Raw genomic sequence first — 14,218 nt, forward strand, 5'->3', positions numbered from 1 at the left:
GTACCATTTTCCAGAACACAGTCTTCCCAAAGTGAAACCTGATGGGAAGACAATTGTGGGGGATTTTGTTTGTGCTAAAAGTGGGCATGCAGAGCAATTTGCTTATCTGAATGGATAAACCTGAGGAAAACCTAATGTCTGGCATCAGCTTCATTATCGATACATCTGCAAGTTGTGCACACCTAATGGGTGCCCCTCGGCAGCTTATTGAAGAAAAGGCTTCCAAGATTGACAACGGTCCCCCATTGAATATTTAAAGTGACTCAGTGGTAAGAGAAAGTGTGGCTACAGTGACTGGAAATTGTTGTTGACCAGGAGAGTGAGTGACTGGCAAGATGTGAGCAGGAGGAAAGGTGGAGGTGGGCAATGAGGTGTGGGCACAGGAGAAGGGCAGCATTTACAATCTAAGGGGAGGTATGAACAGTGGCAAACAGTGATTTGTGTGTGGCTTGATTGCAGATAAGAACAGAAGCAATTTGAACAGGAGTGAACTATTCGACTGTTTGGGCGGGATATTGCTGTCTCGTCTGCCACACAATTTGTAGTGGGTGGGACATGATTCATGCAAAGGTGCATTGTCCTCAAGTGGGATTTTCCAACCTTGGAGCGAGTGCAAATGGAAAATCCCGCCCTTTGTATTTGCCTTGTGCATCACTGAGATCTAATTTCTCTCTGTATAAAAGAAATCTTTTTCCATCTAGAATGCAAGATTTGCAGTTCTCTCAATGAAATTTATCTTCATCTTAGTTGCAAGTGGCCAACCCCTTATTCTAACACTGTGACCCTGTGTCCTAGATTGCCCAAACAGAGGTTATTTGACTTCCAGCATCTACCCTATTAAGAATGTTACATGCTGCAATAAAATCACCTCTCAGTCTTCTGAATTCCAGAGAATATCGGCTGAGTCTACTCAATCTCACCTCATAGGGCAATCCCTTCATCCCAGAAATCAGGTAAGTAAACATTTGTTGCATTGCGTCAGTGACAAGCAAATCCTCCATTAAAGAGACGAAAACTATACACAGTACTCTCAGGGTAGTCTCAGCAAGGCCCTGTACAATTGCAGTGAGACTGCTTCACTTTTATACCTCACTCCCTTGGTAATAAAGTCCAACATACCCTTTGCTTTTATTGATTGCTTGCTGGACGTAAATTTGTGATTCAAGTTCAAGGACACCCGGATGAAAATCAACATTTCTCCATTAAAAATATACTCTCCTTTTATATTTTTCCTTCCAAACTGGACAAGTTCACACTGCCCCGCCACACACACACACCGCCCCCCCCACATGTTCTATTCTATTTTATCTGTTATGTTCTTACCCATGAACCTATTGAAATCCTTTGCAAACTCTTCACAACTTACTTTCCTACTTGGTGTCATCAGCAAACTTGGATACATTGCACTTAGTTTATGAATATCCGCTGTCTCTTTGGCCAAAGCCGTCATATTATTTTTAACATTCAGGTTATAAACGGTAACTTCTGAGCATTACCTCATATTTGTTCTTGCCTATTTATTGAAAAAAAAACACAAAGTCAACACAGGTACAATAGGTTGAACTGCCTCCTGTGCTGTCTGATTCTGTGAACGTTGTATTATTCTGTGATCTGATGAGAAATTTGTACACTTTATTAACTTGGAAATTTCACAACTTGGCTTTCAACAAAACACACTGAACTGATGCCAATACAGCTGATGTTTGAGACCATGTGGACCGTGACTGATAAATATGTAAAGCATCTGTTGAGACATGAGATTGTTCTTTAACCTATTCTCTTCTGGTTAACTTAATAAAGTAGTAACATGGGTAAGCATATCTTTGTGTTATTAGAAAAGTATTAGAGAAGTAAATATTAGTGTTGGCTTCCATTTTTATATCAGGCTTGAAGTGAATTTGTGGTTTTCCAACCTTCCACATGCATTTCCTAACGTACTCATTTTCCATTAGAGTTTCCAAATGTGAAGGAACTGCTTTCTGTGAAACTCAGCATTGTGAAAAGATTGTGATAAATGTGTGAGTGTCTTAAGAGGAATAAAACGAGATAAATATAAAATAAGCAATAACCAGGACATAGGCCAGTATCAAGCGCTAACAAATAGAGTTCTTTCCCCCTTCTGTACTGGCTGGAGTGTTGTAGAATCATAGAATCCCTACATTGTAGAAGGAGGCCATTCGGCCCATCGAGTTTGCACTGATTACAATGCCACCCGAGAACCTGTCCCTGTAATTTCTCATATTTACCTTGTTAACTCCCCTGATTCTAGTATTAATTTAGCATGGCCAATCCATCTAACCCACACATCTTTGGACTGTGGGAGAAAACGGGAACACCCAGAGGAGAGAATGTGCAGACTCTGCACAGACACTGACCCGAGGCCGGAATTGAATGTGGGTGCTGCGAGGCAACAGTGCTAACCATTGTGCCAACGTGCCGCCCCTATAGGGGGGAGCTCTGCTTCTTTTCTGTGGGGGAGGCCCGATGAGCTTTAAGTGGCCTGAGGCACTTATCTGGCCAGTGTTAGGCCTTTCATGCAACTAAGCCTCAGTGCAGTTAAAATCTTGCCCAAGGAAGGTTGGTCAATCAGAGACTGACAGTTCTCCATTGGCGTCACTGGGAGCAGTGGTTTCTGCTGGTAAGGCCCTGCCAAAAATTACTGCTGGATCCCTGGATACAAGAGTGACTGGAGTTGGATGAGGGAATGGGTCGGGGTGTGGAGGGGGTTTCAAGAGGGTTGGAGACAGAGGCAGGAGATAATTTTTAGCATTCCCCACTTCCGAAATCTGCATTGCTCAATCAGGGACTAAATGCCTGACAGTGAAGCACTGACAGTGAATTTGAAAAGCTGTTGGGTTGTAATTCCCAATGTTATTGAGCATTGGACTATGGGGGCAGATCTTGAAGATGAGCTGGGGAATCCCTCTTGGAACTTGGCAGGTAAAGGTTTGCAAGACAATTGCTCAGAAGTGTGAACTTTCTCTGAACAATTGCCTTGCGCTGTGAACTATCACGAAATGTGATCTAAATTGCAAACTGTGGTTCTAACTGTATTATGATGGATGTCCAGAGTTATTTAGAAGAATTAAAAGCACTTCTAAGTTCTGGGCAAAAAAATGAAAGATCTAAACCGCACCCCTCTTCCCCCAACGCCAGTAACCAACTGATTATACACGCAGTCCTCCGTACCCCCACGACACCATATGGGGTTCCATCCACTTGCACAAGAGATCTATTCAAACAGTGTTGTCTTCAGAACCATTCATGGTGTTTGCAAGCCAGCACTACTTGAAGTTAGGCTGCATGGATCAATGGCATCCCAGGATTGTTTGAGTATGAGCAAATGCCCTGCTTTTTTCTAGTTGGTTTATGGTCTAAGCGCAATTGCTCTAGAGTTCAACTTTTGCAACACCTGCTCTTTAAATGGTCAGTTGCAAATGGGAATAATGACAAGTCCGAAATATAATTATCTAGGATATCCTTGAGGCATGACATTCAATTGGATTTACAAACATCACAAACTTTATTTATTAGTGCCACAAGTAAGCTTATATTAACATTGCAATGAAGTTACTGTCAAAGTCCCTTTGTTGCCACACTCCGGCATCTATTTGGATACACTGAGGGAGAATTTAGCCCGGCCAATGCACCTAACCCACACATCTTCCAGATTATGGGAGGAAACTGGAGCACCCGGAGGAAACCCACGCAGACACGGGAAGAATGTGCAGACTCCACACAGACAATGATCCAAGCCAGAAATCAAACCCATGTCCCTGGCGCTATGAGACAGCAGTGCTAACGACTGTGTAATCTTGTTTTCAGTTTTTGGAAAATAAATTAGGTGAATTTAAAGATGGCAGCGATTTCAAACCACCATTTAGAAAAGAGATGGCCCCTATAATATCGATACCATGACTAGATATGGGGAATTTAAACTTTTACAGAGAGGAGAGGCAGGAGGCTAAAGACGGCAAGATCCCTAAAATGGAGAGAGAGAGAATGTTATTTTGAAAACTACAGTGAAGAAATTAAAATGTTAAGCCCCCACTTAGCATAAGGACTTGGCCAAAGAATCAGCACAATGGTGAGGGCAACCTCTGAAAATTTCCAAGTTGGGGAATTGGAAAGTGTGAAGTTCCATCTAGTGGTAGAGGAGTATAACTGCAGGTGCGGCATGGAGGACAAGGCTTGGATTTTCATCCTTGAGGCAGGTAGTAGGAATCCAGAAATTCGTGCCTCATGAGAAAGTGCTCGGAAAAATGGGATTTTCATTGTAGCAGCCATCCAGATGGTGCAATAGCCGTCAAGCAGAGAGGGTCAGGTATCAGTCATGAAGGACAAGAGGTGGTCAGCCACAGAGTTCAAGATGGTACAATGATGTAAGAGATTGGGGAATTGTGGTACCATTCTGTGAGATGGGGTACAAATTACCCCTCAGTTCTACCATGCTGGGCCTGGCCATAATAGGATTTTATGAAATTTGCCAGGGTTGAGGCAATTACTAAATGTCTCTGCCTAACCATTTAGAGAGATTGTTACTGCTCCATTGGCAGCCTTCTTCCAGACTTCTGCTTAGCAGCTTGCATTTTGCAATAAAAAACACTCAAAAATGGTTACTTCAATCACGTGATTTCTCTTTCAACAATGAATTCAGAAAGTAATTGAGTAGCTCACATCTGGACAGACTAGTAGCTATTGTCCCAGGGCCTAAGTGATTGTGTTCCTTAATACATCAGCCATTAACTCCTGAATGATCCATCATCTATCATGATGAGATAGGGAAAACACCTACCTTCCACATAGCTGTTGTCCCAGTAGACTTTCTGTTTCCACTTGAGAGGTAACTTTGAAGAAATACAAACATGAGGGCCAGTGCAATGTTTGTAAATCTTTTTAAGCAGTTTTTGACATCAGCAGGCGTAAAAGTGCCATAGAAGGATGATGTGGCATTTCTTAATTGGAATCTTCCAGAAACAGTTCCACTTGTAATCCCAGATGTCAGGTGACTTGTGGCAGCCAGCTTCAGTCTGCTTGTTAAAAGTCTCCTTCTGGCAGTTCAATATATATATTTGATCAGCCAATGAAATTAAAGACTAATATAATTTGTGCTCAACTCACACCGTCATAACACATGCAGATATGAATATGTTGAAAAGGATGGTAAAAAGTGAGGAAAGATGAAAGGAGATCAGATGAAGGGGGTGCAATGCATCACTCGATGAAATTTTTACTATCCATAGAAAACATGGCCTAGAATTTGGATTGTGCCCAAATTGGAGCATGATCCTAATGCAGCAGACACTGCACACTACTAATGAGAGGTCCACAGGACTGCAGCAAATTGTTCCACTGACCTCATTCATTATTACTGGCTCAAATTGACATTCACTGTCTCAGAGCCAGCTCAGCAGTCCTGGGAGGGATCAGAATTGACACATTCTGATATCAGTCTATGTTCTTAAAACTCAGGCGGAGAAGGAGAAAATCAGGAGTTTGGGAAATATTTCTACCACTCCTGACTCCATGATAAGGTAGTTTCTTTTTCAAACTCTTTAAGAACTGTGCGCTTAGCTGGCAAGTGCCTGATGAAAATTACCACTGTGTGCAGGCACATGCTGTGATTATGCACAATCAGGTTTACAAAGGCAGGGCCTGTGAGCAACCATTAAGCTTTGCTTGTGCAATTGGGGAGCCTAAAGCCTTCTTTTGGAATGGACCCTGCAAGCACACAGAGGAGCCCTTGGCATTATAACAGCCAAAGCATTTTCAGCCACCGTATTGGGCTGTTAAATGCCCATTTCACACCCATGAAATCAACATAAGATCCAATTTCTAAGCCATATCTTTGACTTGCGCAAGGAAAATTGCAGGAGATTTGATAATACATTAAATAACACATTAGTTAATGTGCATAGCTTGCATAATACACAAGGTAATCAGAACTTATCGCTAAATGTGCTAACAATGTAATTATTTAGTCAGTTTTCAATTTTACTTTTTTGTTTTGTGATACAGTGGTGCCGTCGTGGGCAGTGTGTGAAACATGGCGACTCGGGACCAAAACCTATCAATGGTCGTTGGTCAAGCTGGTCGATGTGGTCACCTTGTTCAAGGACCTGTGGGGGAGGAGTAACCAACAGAGAACGTCAGTGTACAAATCCGAGGTAAAGGAATGCTCTATATTGTCAATTTTTTTTTGGTGGCATGCTGGCACAGTATTGATTAGCACTGCTGCCTCACAGCGCCAGGGACTCGGGTTCAGTTCCGGCCTCAGGTCACTATCTGTGTGAAGTTTGCACATTCTCCCCGTGTCTGCGTGGGTTTCCTCTGAGTAGTCTGGTTTCCTCCCACGCTCCAAAGATGTGTGAATTAGATGGATTACCTATGATAAATTGATCCAAGTGTCAGGAGGATTAGCAGGATAAATGAGGGGTCAAGGGAATAGGGCCTGGGTGGGATTGTGGTTGGTGCAGACTCGATAGGCCAAATGGCCTCCTTCTATGCTGTTGGGATTCTATGATTCAATCCTGAGAACTTGGTCTGAAAATCCCAAGTGGAACTCAAATTGTTTGCCGCAAGTTATGCAGGAGCCTCTGGAGAATCAGCATATGTGGCTGAAAGTGGAGTTATGGCAGAAGGTGAGGAGCACCTTCTTGTGCAACATTGCAAAGGTTAGTGCAAACTGACAAGTGAAACATCTGTAGCTTAAACCTCAACCCTGTTTCTGGTAACCCACAATCATTCACTAGTGAGAAATATTTTCAGGTGTTTGATGTTTTACTTAACAAAGTAATACAGATCTTAAACTTCTTTGTGACCAGTTCAGCATACATGTAAAATATCTTGGCAATTAAAAGGAGAGCTAAAAGAATAGTTGTCCCTAAAGCTGCTCTAGTTTCTTCAAAAACTGCAAATCATTTCCAGCTGTTTAAGGAAGTTAAGTGATTTCCAGTGAGTATGGGCCCTATGCCTGGGTGTGATCAAAAATATCCCCAACTTAATTGAGCAATTCAGGTGTTTTAACACAAATTCTGAAAGCTTTAAAAAATGAAAAATAAATTTAGTCTGAATTCATGAATTAAAATCCATAATGTAATCTAAACTAGTCCGTGGAATGTTAAGTTAAATGTGAAGAAGTTCAGTGATTTTTCTGTTTACCTAGAGCAATCTCATCTCCGTGCAGTGTCCAGTAACAAGCAAAAAAGATAATTACACTAATAATGCAGATATTTCTAACAATTTATTGGAACAATAACATTATAATGTTATATTGTACATTTTATAAATTATAGCAACGATATAAATTAAAAACATTGCATACCTACTGGCATGTTGTTGGAAGCTGAGCCTGTCTTTAATTTTGTTTTTACAATTGTGTTTCAGTGATCTACTAAGTCGAAGTTTAATGCTTTACTTGTCTATAAAGTTGAGAATTAGTCCTAAGATTTCAATTTACCTTGATCAGAGAGCAAGTCTGTTCACAAGCAGGCTTTAAGAAATGCATGCCTCCAGGTGAGCAGGTTTAAGCAGGAAGCACACATCAGGCCAATCCTAGAAAGGTGCACTGGTCAGGCAACATTCACAGCTGACACATATGGCATGAGACAATGTGTTAAGATCCTTGAGAAATCATGCAGTCTTTCCAACTTTAGGTAGAAATCTGCTGAGCCTCAGCATTGTCAGATGGGTGTGAAGCTGACTGCACAACTTCCAACCAAGTCTTTAAGTGACTTTCAGGCACTGTTTTCCCCACCTTAACTGCAGTCATATCCACTGTTTAACACAGCTGTCTCAAGTCCCACACCACATGCAATTCCAGTTGAAACGAACACTCTAGTGAAATGAGATGTGACTGCTAAGTCTCCCCCCTTGTATCTTGTCCAGCAAACAAGTATGATGCAGATTAAAATTTCAAACTTCTGAAGGAATTATTTGGCGTCGCTTCTTCTGCCATAGAAAATATTTGACAGTTTTGTTAAGGTGGCTACTCTAGTGTTCCCTCCAATGATGATATTTTATCACATTTTTGATAAAAGAAAACTAAGAACATTATTGGTATTGTTGATTTGTCCGAAGTCAGTAAGTTTCACTATGAGCAGCTATTGTACTCCAATTTTTAGATGGGAGGCTCTAACATTCCTCTTTTTATTCATTCTTCTTTGTAAGAGTACAATACTTGATTATCTTTGTCTGCAAACTCAGCACCTGGGACATTTTGGACCATGAGAAAAAGGTCAAACCTTACTTCGTTTTAAACTATTTAATTCTCTCTCAACATATAAGAACATAAGAACATAAGAAATAGGAGCAGGAGTAGGCCATCTGGCCCTTCGAGCCTGCCCCGCCATTCAATAAGATCATGGCTGATCTGTCGTGGCTCAGTTCCACTTTCCCGCCCTCTCCCCATAACCCTTAATCCCCTCTCTTATCAAAAACCCATCAACCCGCTTCTTAAAAATATTTAGCGAGGCAGCCTCCACCACTTCAACGGGCAGAGAATTCCAGAGATTCACCACCCTTTGAGTGAAGAAGTTCCTCCTCAACTCCGTTCTAAACCGCCCCCCCTTTATCTTGAGGCTGTGCCCCCTAGTCCTACTGTCTTTTTTGAGCGGGAAGAGTCTCTCCACCTCTATCCTATCCATCCCATTCATCATCTTATACGTCTCAATGAGATCTCCCCTCATTCTTCTAAACTCTAACGAGTACAAGCCTAGTTTATTCAGCCTCTCCTCATAGCTCAACCCCCTCAACTCCGGTATCAGCCTAGTAAACCTCCTCTGCACTCCCTCCAAGGCCAAAATATCCTTGCGCAGGTGCGGCGCCCAAAACTGCACACAGTACTCCAGCTGCGGCCTCACCAATGCCCTATACAGCTGCAGCAAGACCTCCCTACTTTTATATTCAATCCCCCTCGCTATGAAGGCCAGCATCCCATTCGCCTTCCTGACCACCTGCTGCACCTGCAGGCTGGGTTTTTGCGACTCATGCACAAGGACCCCGAGGTCCCTCTGCACCGTCGCCTGCTGCAGCTTTTCGCCACGTAAGTAATAGTCCTTCCTACCATTCTTCCTACCAAAGTGGACCACCTCACACTTGCCAACATTAAATTCCATTTGCCATTTCCTGGCCCATTCGCCCAGCCTATCTAGATCCTTCTGCAGACTCTCCACACCCTCCGCACAATTTGCCTTTCCCCCAATCTTGGTGTCATCAGCAAATTTCGACACCCTACACTCGGTTCCCTCCTCCAGATCATCTATATAAATGGTAAATAGCTGAGGCCCCAGCACCGACCCCTGGGGCACCCCACTAGTCACCAACCGCCAATCCGAATAGCACCCATTGACCCCCACTCTCTGCCTCCTATTTGACAACCAATCCTCTATCCACGCTAACACCCTACCCCCAACTCCATGTCCTCTGACCTTCTGCAGTAACCTCTTGTGAGGTACCTTATCAAACGCCTTCTGAAAATCCAGAAAGACCACATCCACCGGCTCTCCTCTATCCACCGCCCTAGACACATCCTCATAGAACTCCAGTAAATTTGTCAGACACGACTTCCCTTTAATGAAACCGTGTTGCGTCTGCCCTATCAAGCAATTCCCTTCAAGATGCCTCGCAATTTCCTCCTTAATGACTGATTCTAACATTTTACCTACCACAGACGTTAAACTAACCGGCCTATAATTCCCCGCCTTTTGCCTGGCACCCTTCTTAAACAACGGCGATGCCAGAAGATAGAGGTTTTCGTTTTACTCTTGAGTAGTGAAAATAAGTCATTTGACGCCTTAGAGAAAATATTTTACATTGAATTATGCATGCTGCAATCTTACTGCCATTGATGCTGGAAGGATCTTATGGTCCTGCCAATGGCATACCCCTGCTGTGGGTTTCCCAGGAACTGTTGTTGTTGACAACAGCAGGACCATAATATCCCACTACCAGTGAGCACATTCCACTTTCCACTGTCATGGAATGGGAGAAAAATCCCGCCAGTAGCGTTCAACAAGCCACTTATCACAACTGGTCTGTGCCATAATTTAATCTCCACACAAGCCTTCTCCCACCCTACTTCATCTAACCCTGTCAGCATATCCTGCTATTTCTTTCCCTCTCATACTTAGGTAGCTTCTCCTGAGCTGAAGTATAAATTGGAAATTCTTGTTCAGTATTTTTTGTTGTTGAGTAGGTTGAATTTCTGAATGAGTAGATTAAGAGACAACATCCAGTGTAAGGTGTATAATCTTCAAGCCTATGACAGAACATTGACCTTTGATCAATGATCAGTGGTGAATCATTCACAAGCAAATCACAAGACACATGCAAGTGGTTGAGGGCATTTGATGTACAATAGTTTGTGAATCCAGAAAGTCTATCCAACTTAGCAAAGGAGATGATGGAATTTTATTGAATTGACAAATAATTAATAAAGAACAGCAGGCTGCAAGCTGAGGCCTTGCAAAACTAGTTTGAAGTGTTTCATGTCTGACAGCAGAAGTCCATTTAACAATGAGGATTAAGACATGAGATTCTCAATTAACAGGTTTAGCCATAAATTGTTTCCAATTAATCTGGCTCTATGTTCATTGTCTTTATTTAATGGAACCCTCAAGTAAGATCTGACGTACATTTCACGTCTAGCTGATGGAGGAACCCTATAAGATAGCTCATTAGGATTTTCCATTCTTCAATACCAAAAGCTTACTCTGGTCATCTTTTTCTTTGTTTTCTGAAGTAAATAGCTGAAGTAAAAAACTGAAGTAAATAGCAAAATTGCTATTTACTTCAGTTTTTTACTTGTGGGTTAGAGCCATCAGATCCTTTTAGCTTCATGGAAGATACCTAATCAATCAAGATTCTCCTGCAATAATAATCAGTTAATTACTCTCAAGTGGTGTAAGAGCTAATGAAGAAGAAATGTAACAATGCAGTTAACCCAGCTCCAGAAAGCTGGAAACTGTAGGAAGTTTAGCGGAGTGAACTTGCGCACTCCAATTTATCAGCGTAGCCAATATTGAAACACAGCTCCATGTAGATCCATTGTAAATGCCCAGTTTCTAGGCATTTGAAAGCATTTGAAAGAAAAGCATTTGATTTTTGTGTTTAATCAGCATCAAGCCACTTTAGAATTTTATAATGATGAATTTATACAACAATTGCATGTGGTAGTCCATTCTCCATGGGGCAGATGGAATAGTACAGGTGAGACTTATGTCAAATTTTTTCAGCTGTTTAAGCCACCCAGTCCCGGCACTGTTCCACTGACTAAAGTGCAAGTGAATGTAGCGTAGTAAGCTGTTTGAAAGCTCTCTCCTCCTGACCTTGACATTGTACCAGTTAACTTTTTACCAACAGCTTTAGCTGCTCTCCATCATTCAGGTTACTTCAGCTGAATCTACCTTTACCTGTTTAAAATTCTCAACCCTATTTTCAAATCACTGTATATATAGCCTTGTCCTTCAATATCCATAATGACTTTCAACCCTATAATCTTCTGAGATTTCTTGCAGCACTTAAATAATGTTATTGACCTTTAACAGCCTCCAAAACATGTTTGACATTAAGTATTTGATGGATGACGGTGATTAAGTTTGCTGTATTTTTAGTATATGGAAAGCTATTAAATGTTAAATTTGACTGACCGGTTATTATTCACTGTAAAATGAAAATCGTTCAAGTACAACCAGGACAAACGTATGTACCATAGGGAAAGTTGAGCTGTTCTAAAAGGGCAGTTGAAATCAAAGTAAGGTTTGGCTTTTATAGAACTGTGCCGAATAGGAAGAATAAATCTCAGTTTGGATGAGAGTCAATAGAACTATAAATGATGTTAGTACCATGAGTAAGTTCTGTGTTTTTTTTCATGTGGGCGTATAGTTTTGTATCTGCTTTCCACTAATGATGGCAATTAGGGAGGGAGTATTTACATCCTCGAGCAGCCTTGTTTATTTCAGTAAGGGCTGGCAAAATTGAACCAATCTGGAGTTGCCCAGTGCCAGGAAGATATTTGAGGCCCAAATGTGCAATTGCAGCCAGGCAGTAATGTGGTGTTTCAAGGCCAGAGAACTTCTGATAAGCTTCCCTACTGCCCAAAAGTAATGAGCCCTATTGAGACTAGTGGAACCATAAAAATATTTGGACGACTTCTCCTAACCAGCATCAAACAGAATTAAACAGAGAAGGATATCTGAAATCTCAGGTCTCAGCGAAATGATAAGTGCAGCATTATTTCAATACTGCAGTAGATGTGCATGTATTCTTATACTTTTTCCAGAGGGAGGTGATACAATTATTTTAAATAGAAACTACTTCCTCTAGATTTTCCTTCTCCCATATGTTATAGTCACAGAAGAACTGATATTCTGTTCAGACACGCACCTCTATGAGTTCATTGTTTCCACTGCTGACTGTATAATAGTTCTTGTATTGGTTTGGTATTATTCTCAGAATATCTATAAACCTTCAGTTTTTTTTTCCCCCAAAGACAATTTAACAAGTCAAAGAATCTCAAATGTTGAGAAATCATTGGAAACCATCTTGAAACTACAATATAGAATATTTAATTGCAATATCTCATGATATGGCAAATTGATATGTAGTTCATTCTGTCTGCACGACCATTACTACTAAAAAGTATGGCCATTCTTTCCTGAACCTTAGTTACTCTTCCATAGAAATCTAATGAGTACATAAAAAAATCTCCAAGTTATGATTCTCATCTATGCTATTCACTAGAACAGTCAAAGAAGTTTTGTGGTGGAAACTTATTTATTAGTATATTTTCCCAACAGTGTTGAAATTAAAATAGTTTATGTAAATAATTTGGTGTTCACCAGTGGGTCTGCTGACACATTTTTCATTTTGTAGCTCAAATTGAGTCTACAATGAAACTTTTGTTTGCAAGTCACAGTAGCCTCCTCTTTGGTAGAATTTCAGAAATTATAACAGCCAAAAATATTGCTGGAATGGCCACATCTCACAGGGTTTAGTCATGACAGGAGGGTTTGAAGCTGTGGTTTGCTCTTCTTGCTCCATATGAAAGACTAGGCACATTTCCAGTGCGGGGTGCCAGCAGGAAGTTTGTCTGGCAGTGTATCCAGGGAGAGAAGAGAGCAGGGCAATAGTAATAGGGGATTCTATAATCAAGCATGCAGATAGGTGCTCCTGTTGCTGTTGACACGATTCCACGATGATATGTTGCCTTTAGTTGCTAGGGTCTGGGATGTCACTGGCTGCAGGGCATCCTGAAGGGGGAGGGTAATGAGCAGAGGTCATAGTACATGTTAGTACCAATGACACTGATAGAAAGAGGGATGAGGTCTTGAATCAAGAATTCAAGGAGTTAGGCGGTAGACTAAAAAGTAGGACCTCGTAGGTTGTAAGCTCTGGATTGCTCCCAGTGCCATGTGCTAGTGAGCACAGATAAAGGAAAATAGTGCAGATGAATGGTGTGGCTTAAGAGTTGGTGCAGGAGGGAGGGTTTTAGGTTCCTGGATCACTGAGACTGTTTCTGGAGAAGGTGGGACCTATACAAGTGGTACAGTCTGCATCTGAACCAGAATGGGGCTAACATCTTTGCGGGATGTTGTGCTAGTGCTGTTGGGAGGAGTTTAAACTAATTTGGCAGGGGAAGGAGATACAGACTGTTAGCAAATAAGGGCATAGAATCATACAGTAAAACAACAAGCCAGAGGGAGCAGCAGCTGTATTAACCTCAATGAACTAAGGGCAGTCTGGATGGCCTCTACTTTAACACAAGGATTATTGCAGGTAAAATTGATGAGTTGAGGGCGATGATTGACAGGTGGAAGTGTGATATAGTAGCCATCACAGAGATATGATTGAAGGAAGGACACAATTGGCAACTAAACTTTCCGGGATATAGAATCTTCAGGTAAGACAGAGGAGGAGGTAAAAGAGGAGGAGGCATTGCATTATTAGTTAAGGAGTCAGTTTCTGCAGTAAGGAGAGATGATATCTTGGAGAGGGCATCAAATGAAGCTTTGCGGTAGGGCTTAGGAATAAAAAAGGGACAACCACGTTTTTAGGTGTTTATTATAGACCCACGATAGTCAAAGGGATATTGAAGAGCAAAAATGTGCACAATTCGGGAAAAAAAAAGTCAGTGCAGACATGATGGGCCAAAGGGCCTCTTTTGCACTGTGTGATTCAAATCACATTAATTAGATTTTTATCCTCACCGTTCAAAATA

At 41.5% G+C, this 14,218-nt stretch overlaps 1 protein-coding gene across 1 annotated transcript in view; it reads left to right on the forward strand.

The window, feature by feature from the left end:
- Nucleotides 1-14,218, forward strand: part of adamts16 (ADAM metallopeptidase with thrombospondin type 1 motif, 16) — a 226,589-nt gene that overhangs the window by 130,361 nt on the left and 82,010 nt on the right. The window contains exon 12 of the mRNA XM_080216078.1: nucleotides 6,019-6,167. Within this exon, the coding sequence (XP_080072204.1) occupies nucleotides 6,019-6,167 (149 nt within the window). The remainder of the gene's footprint in view (nucleotides 1-6,018; nucleotides 6,168-14,218) is intronic.

This window comes from Carcharhinus amblyrhynchos, chromosome 2 (genome assembly GCF_965287045.1).
Source record: "Carcharhinus amblyrhynchos chromosome 2, sCarAmb.v2.hapA, whole genome shotgun sequence".
In the NCBI taxonomy this organism is placed as follows: Eukaryota; Metazoa; Chordata; class Chondrichthyes; order Carcharhiniformes; family Carcharhinidae; genus Carcharhinus; species Carcharhinus amblyrhynchos.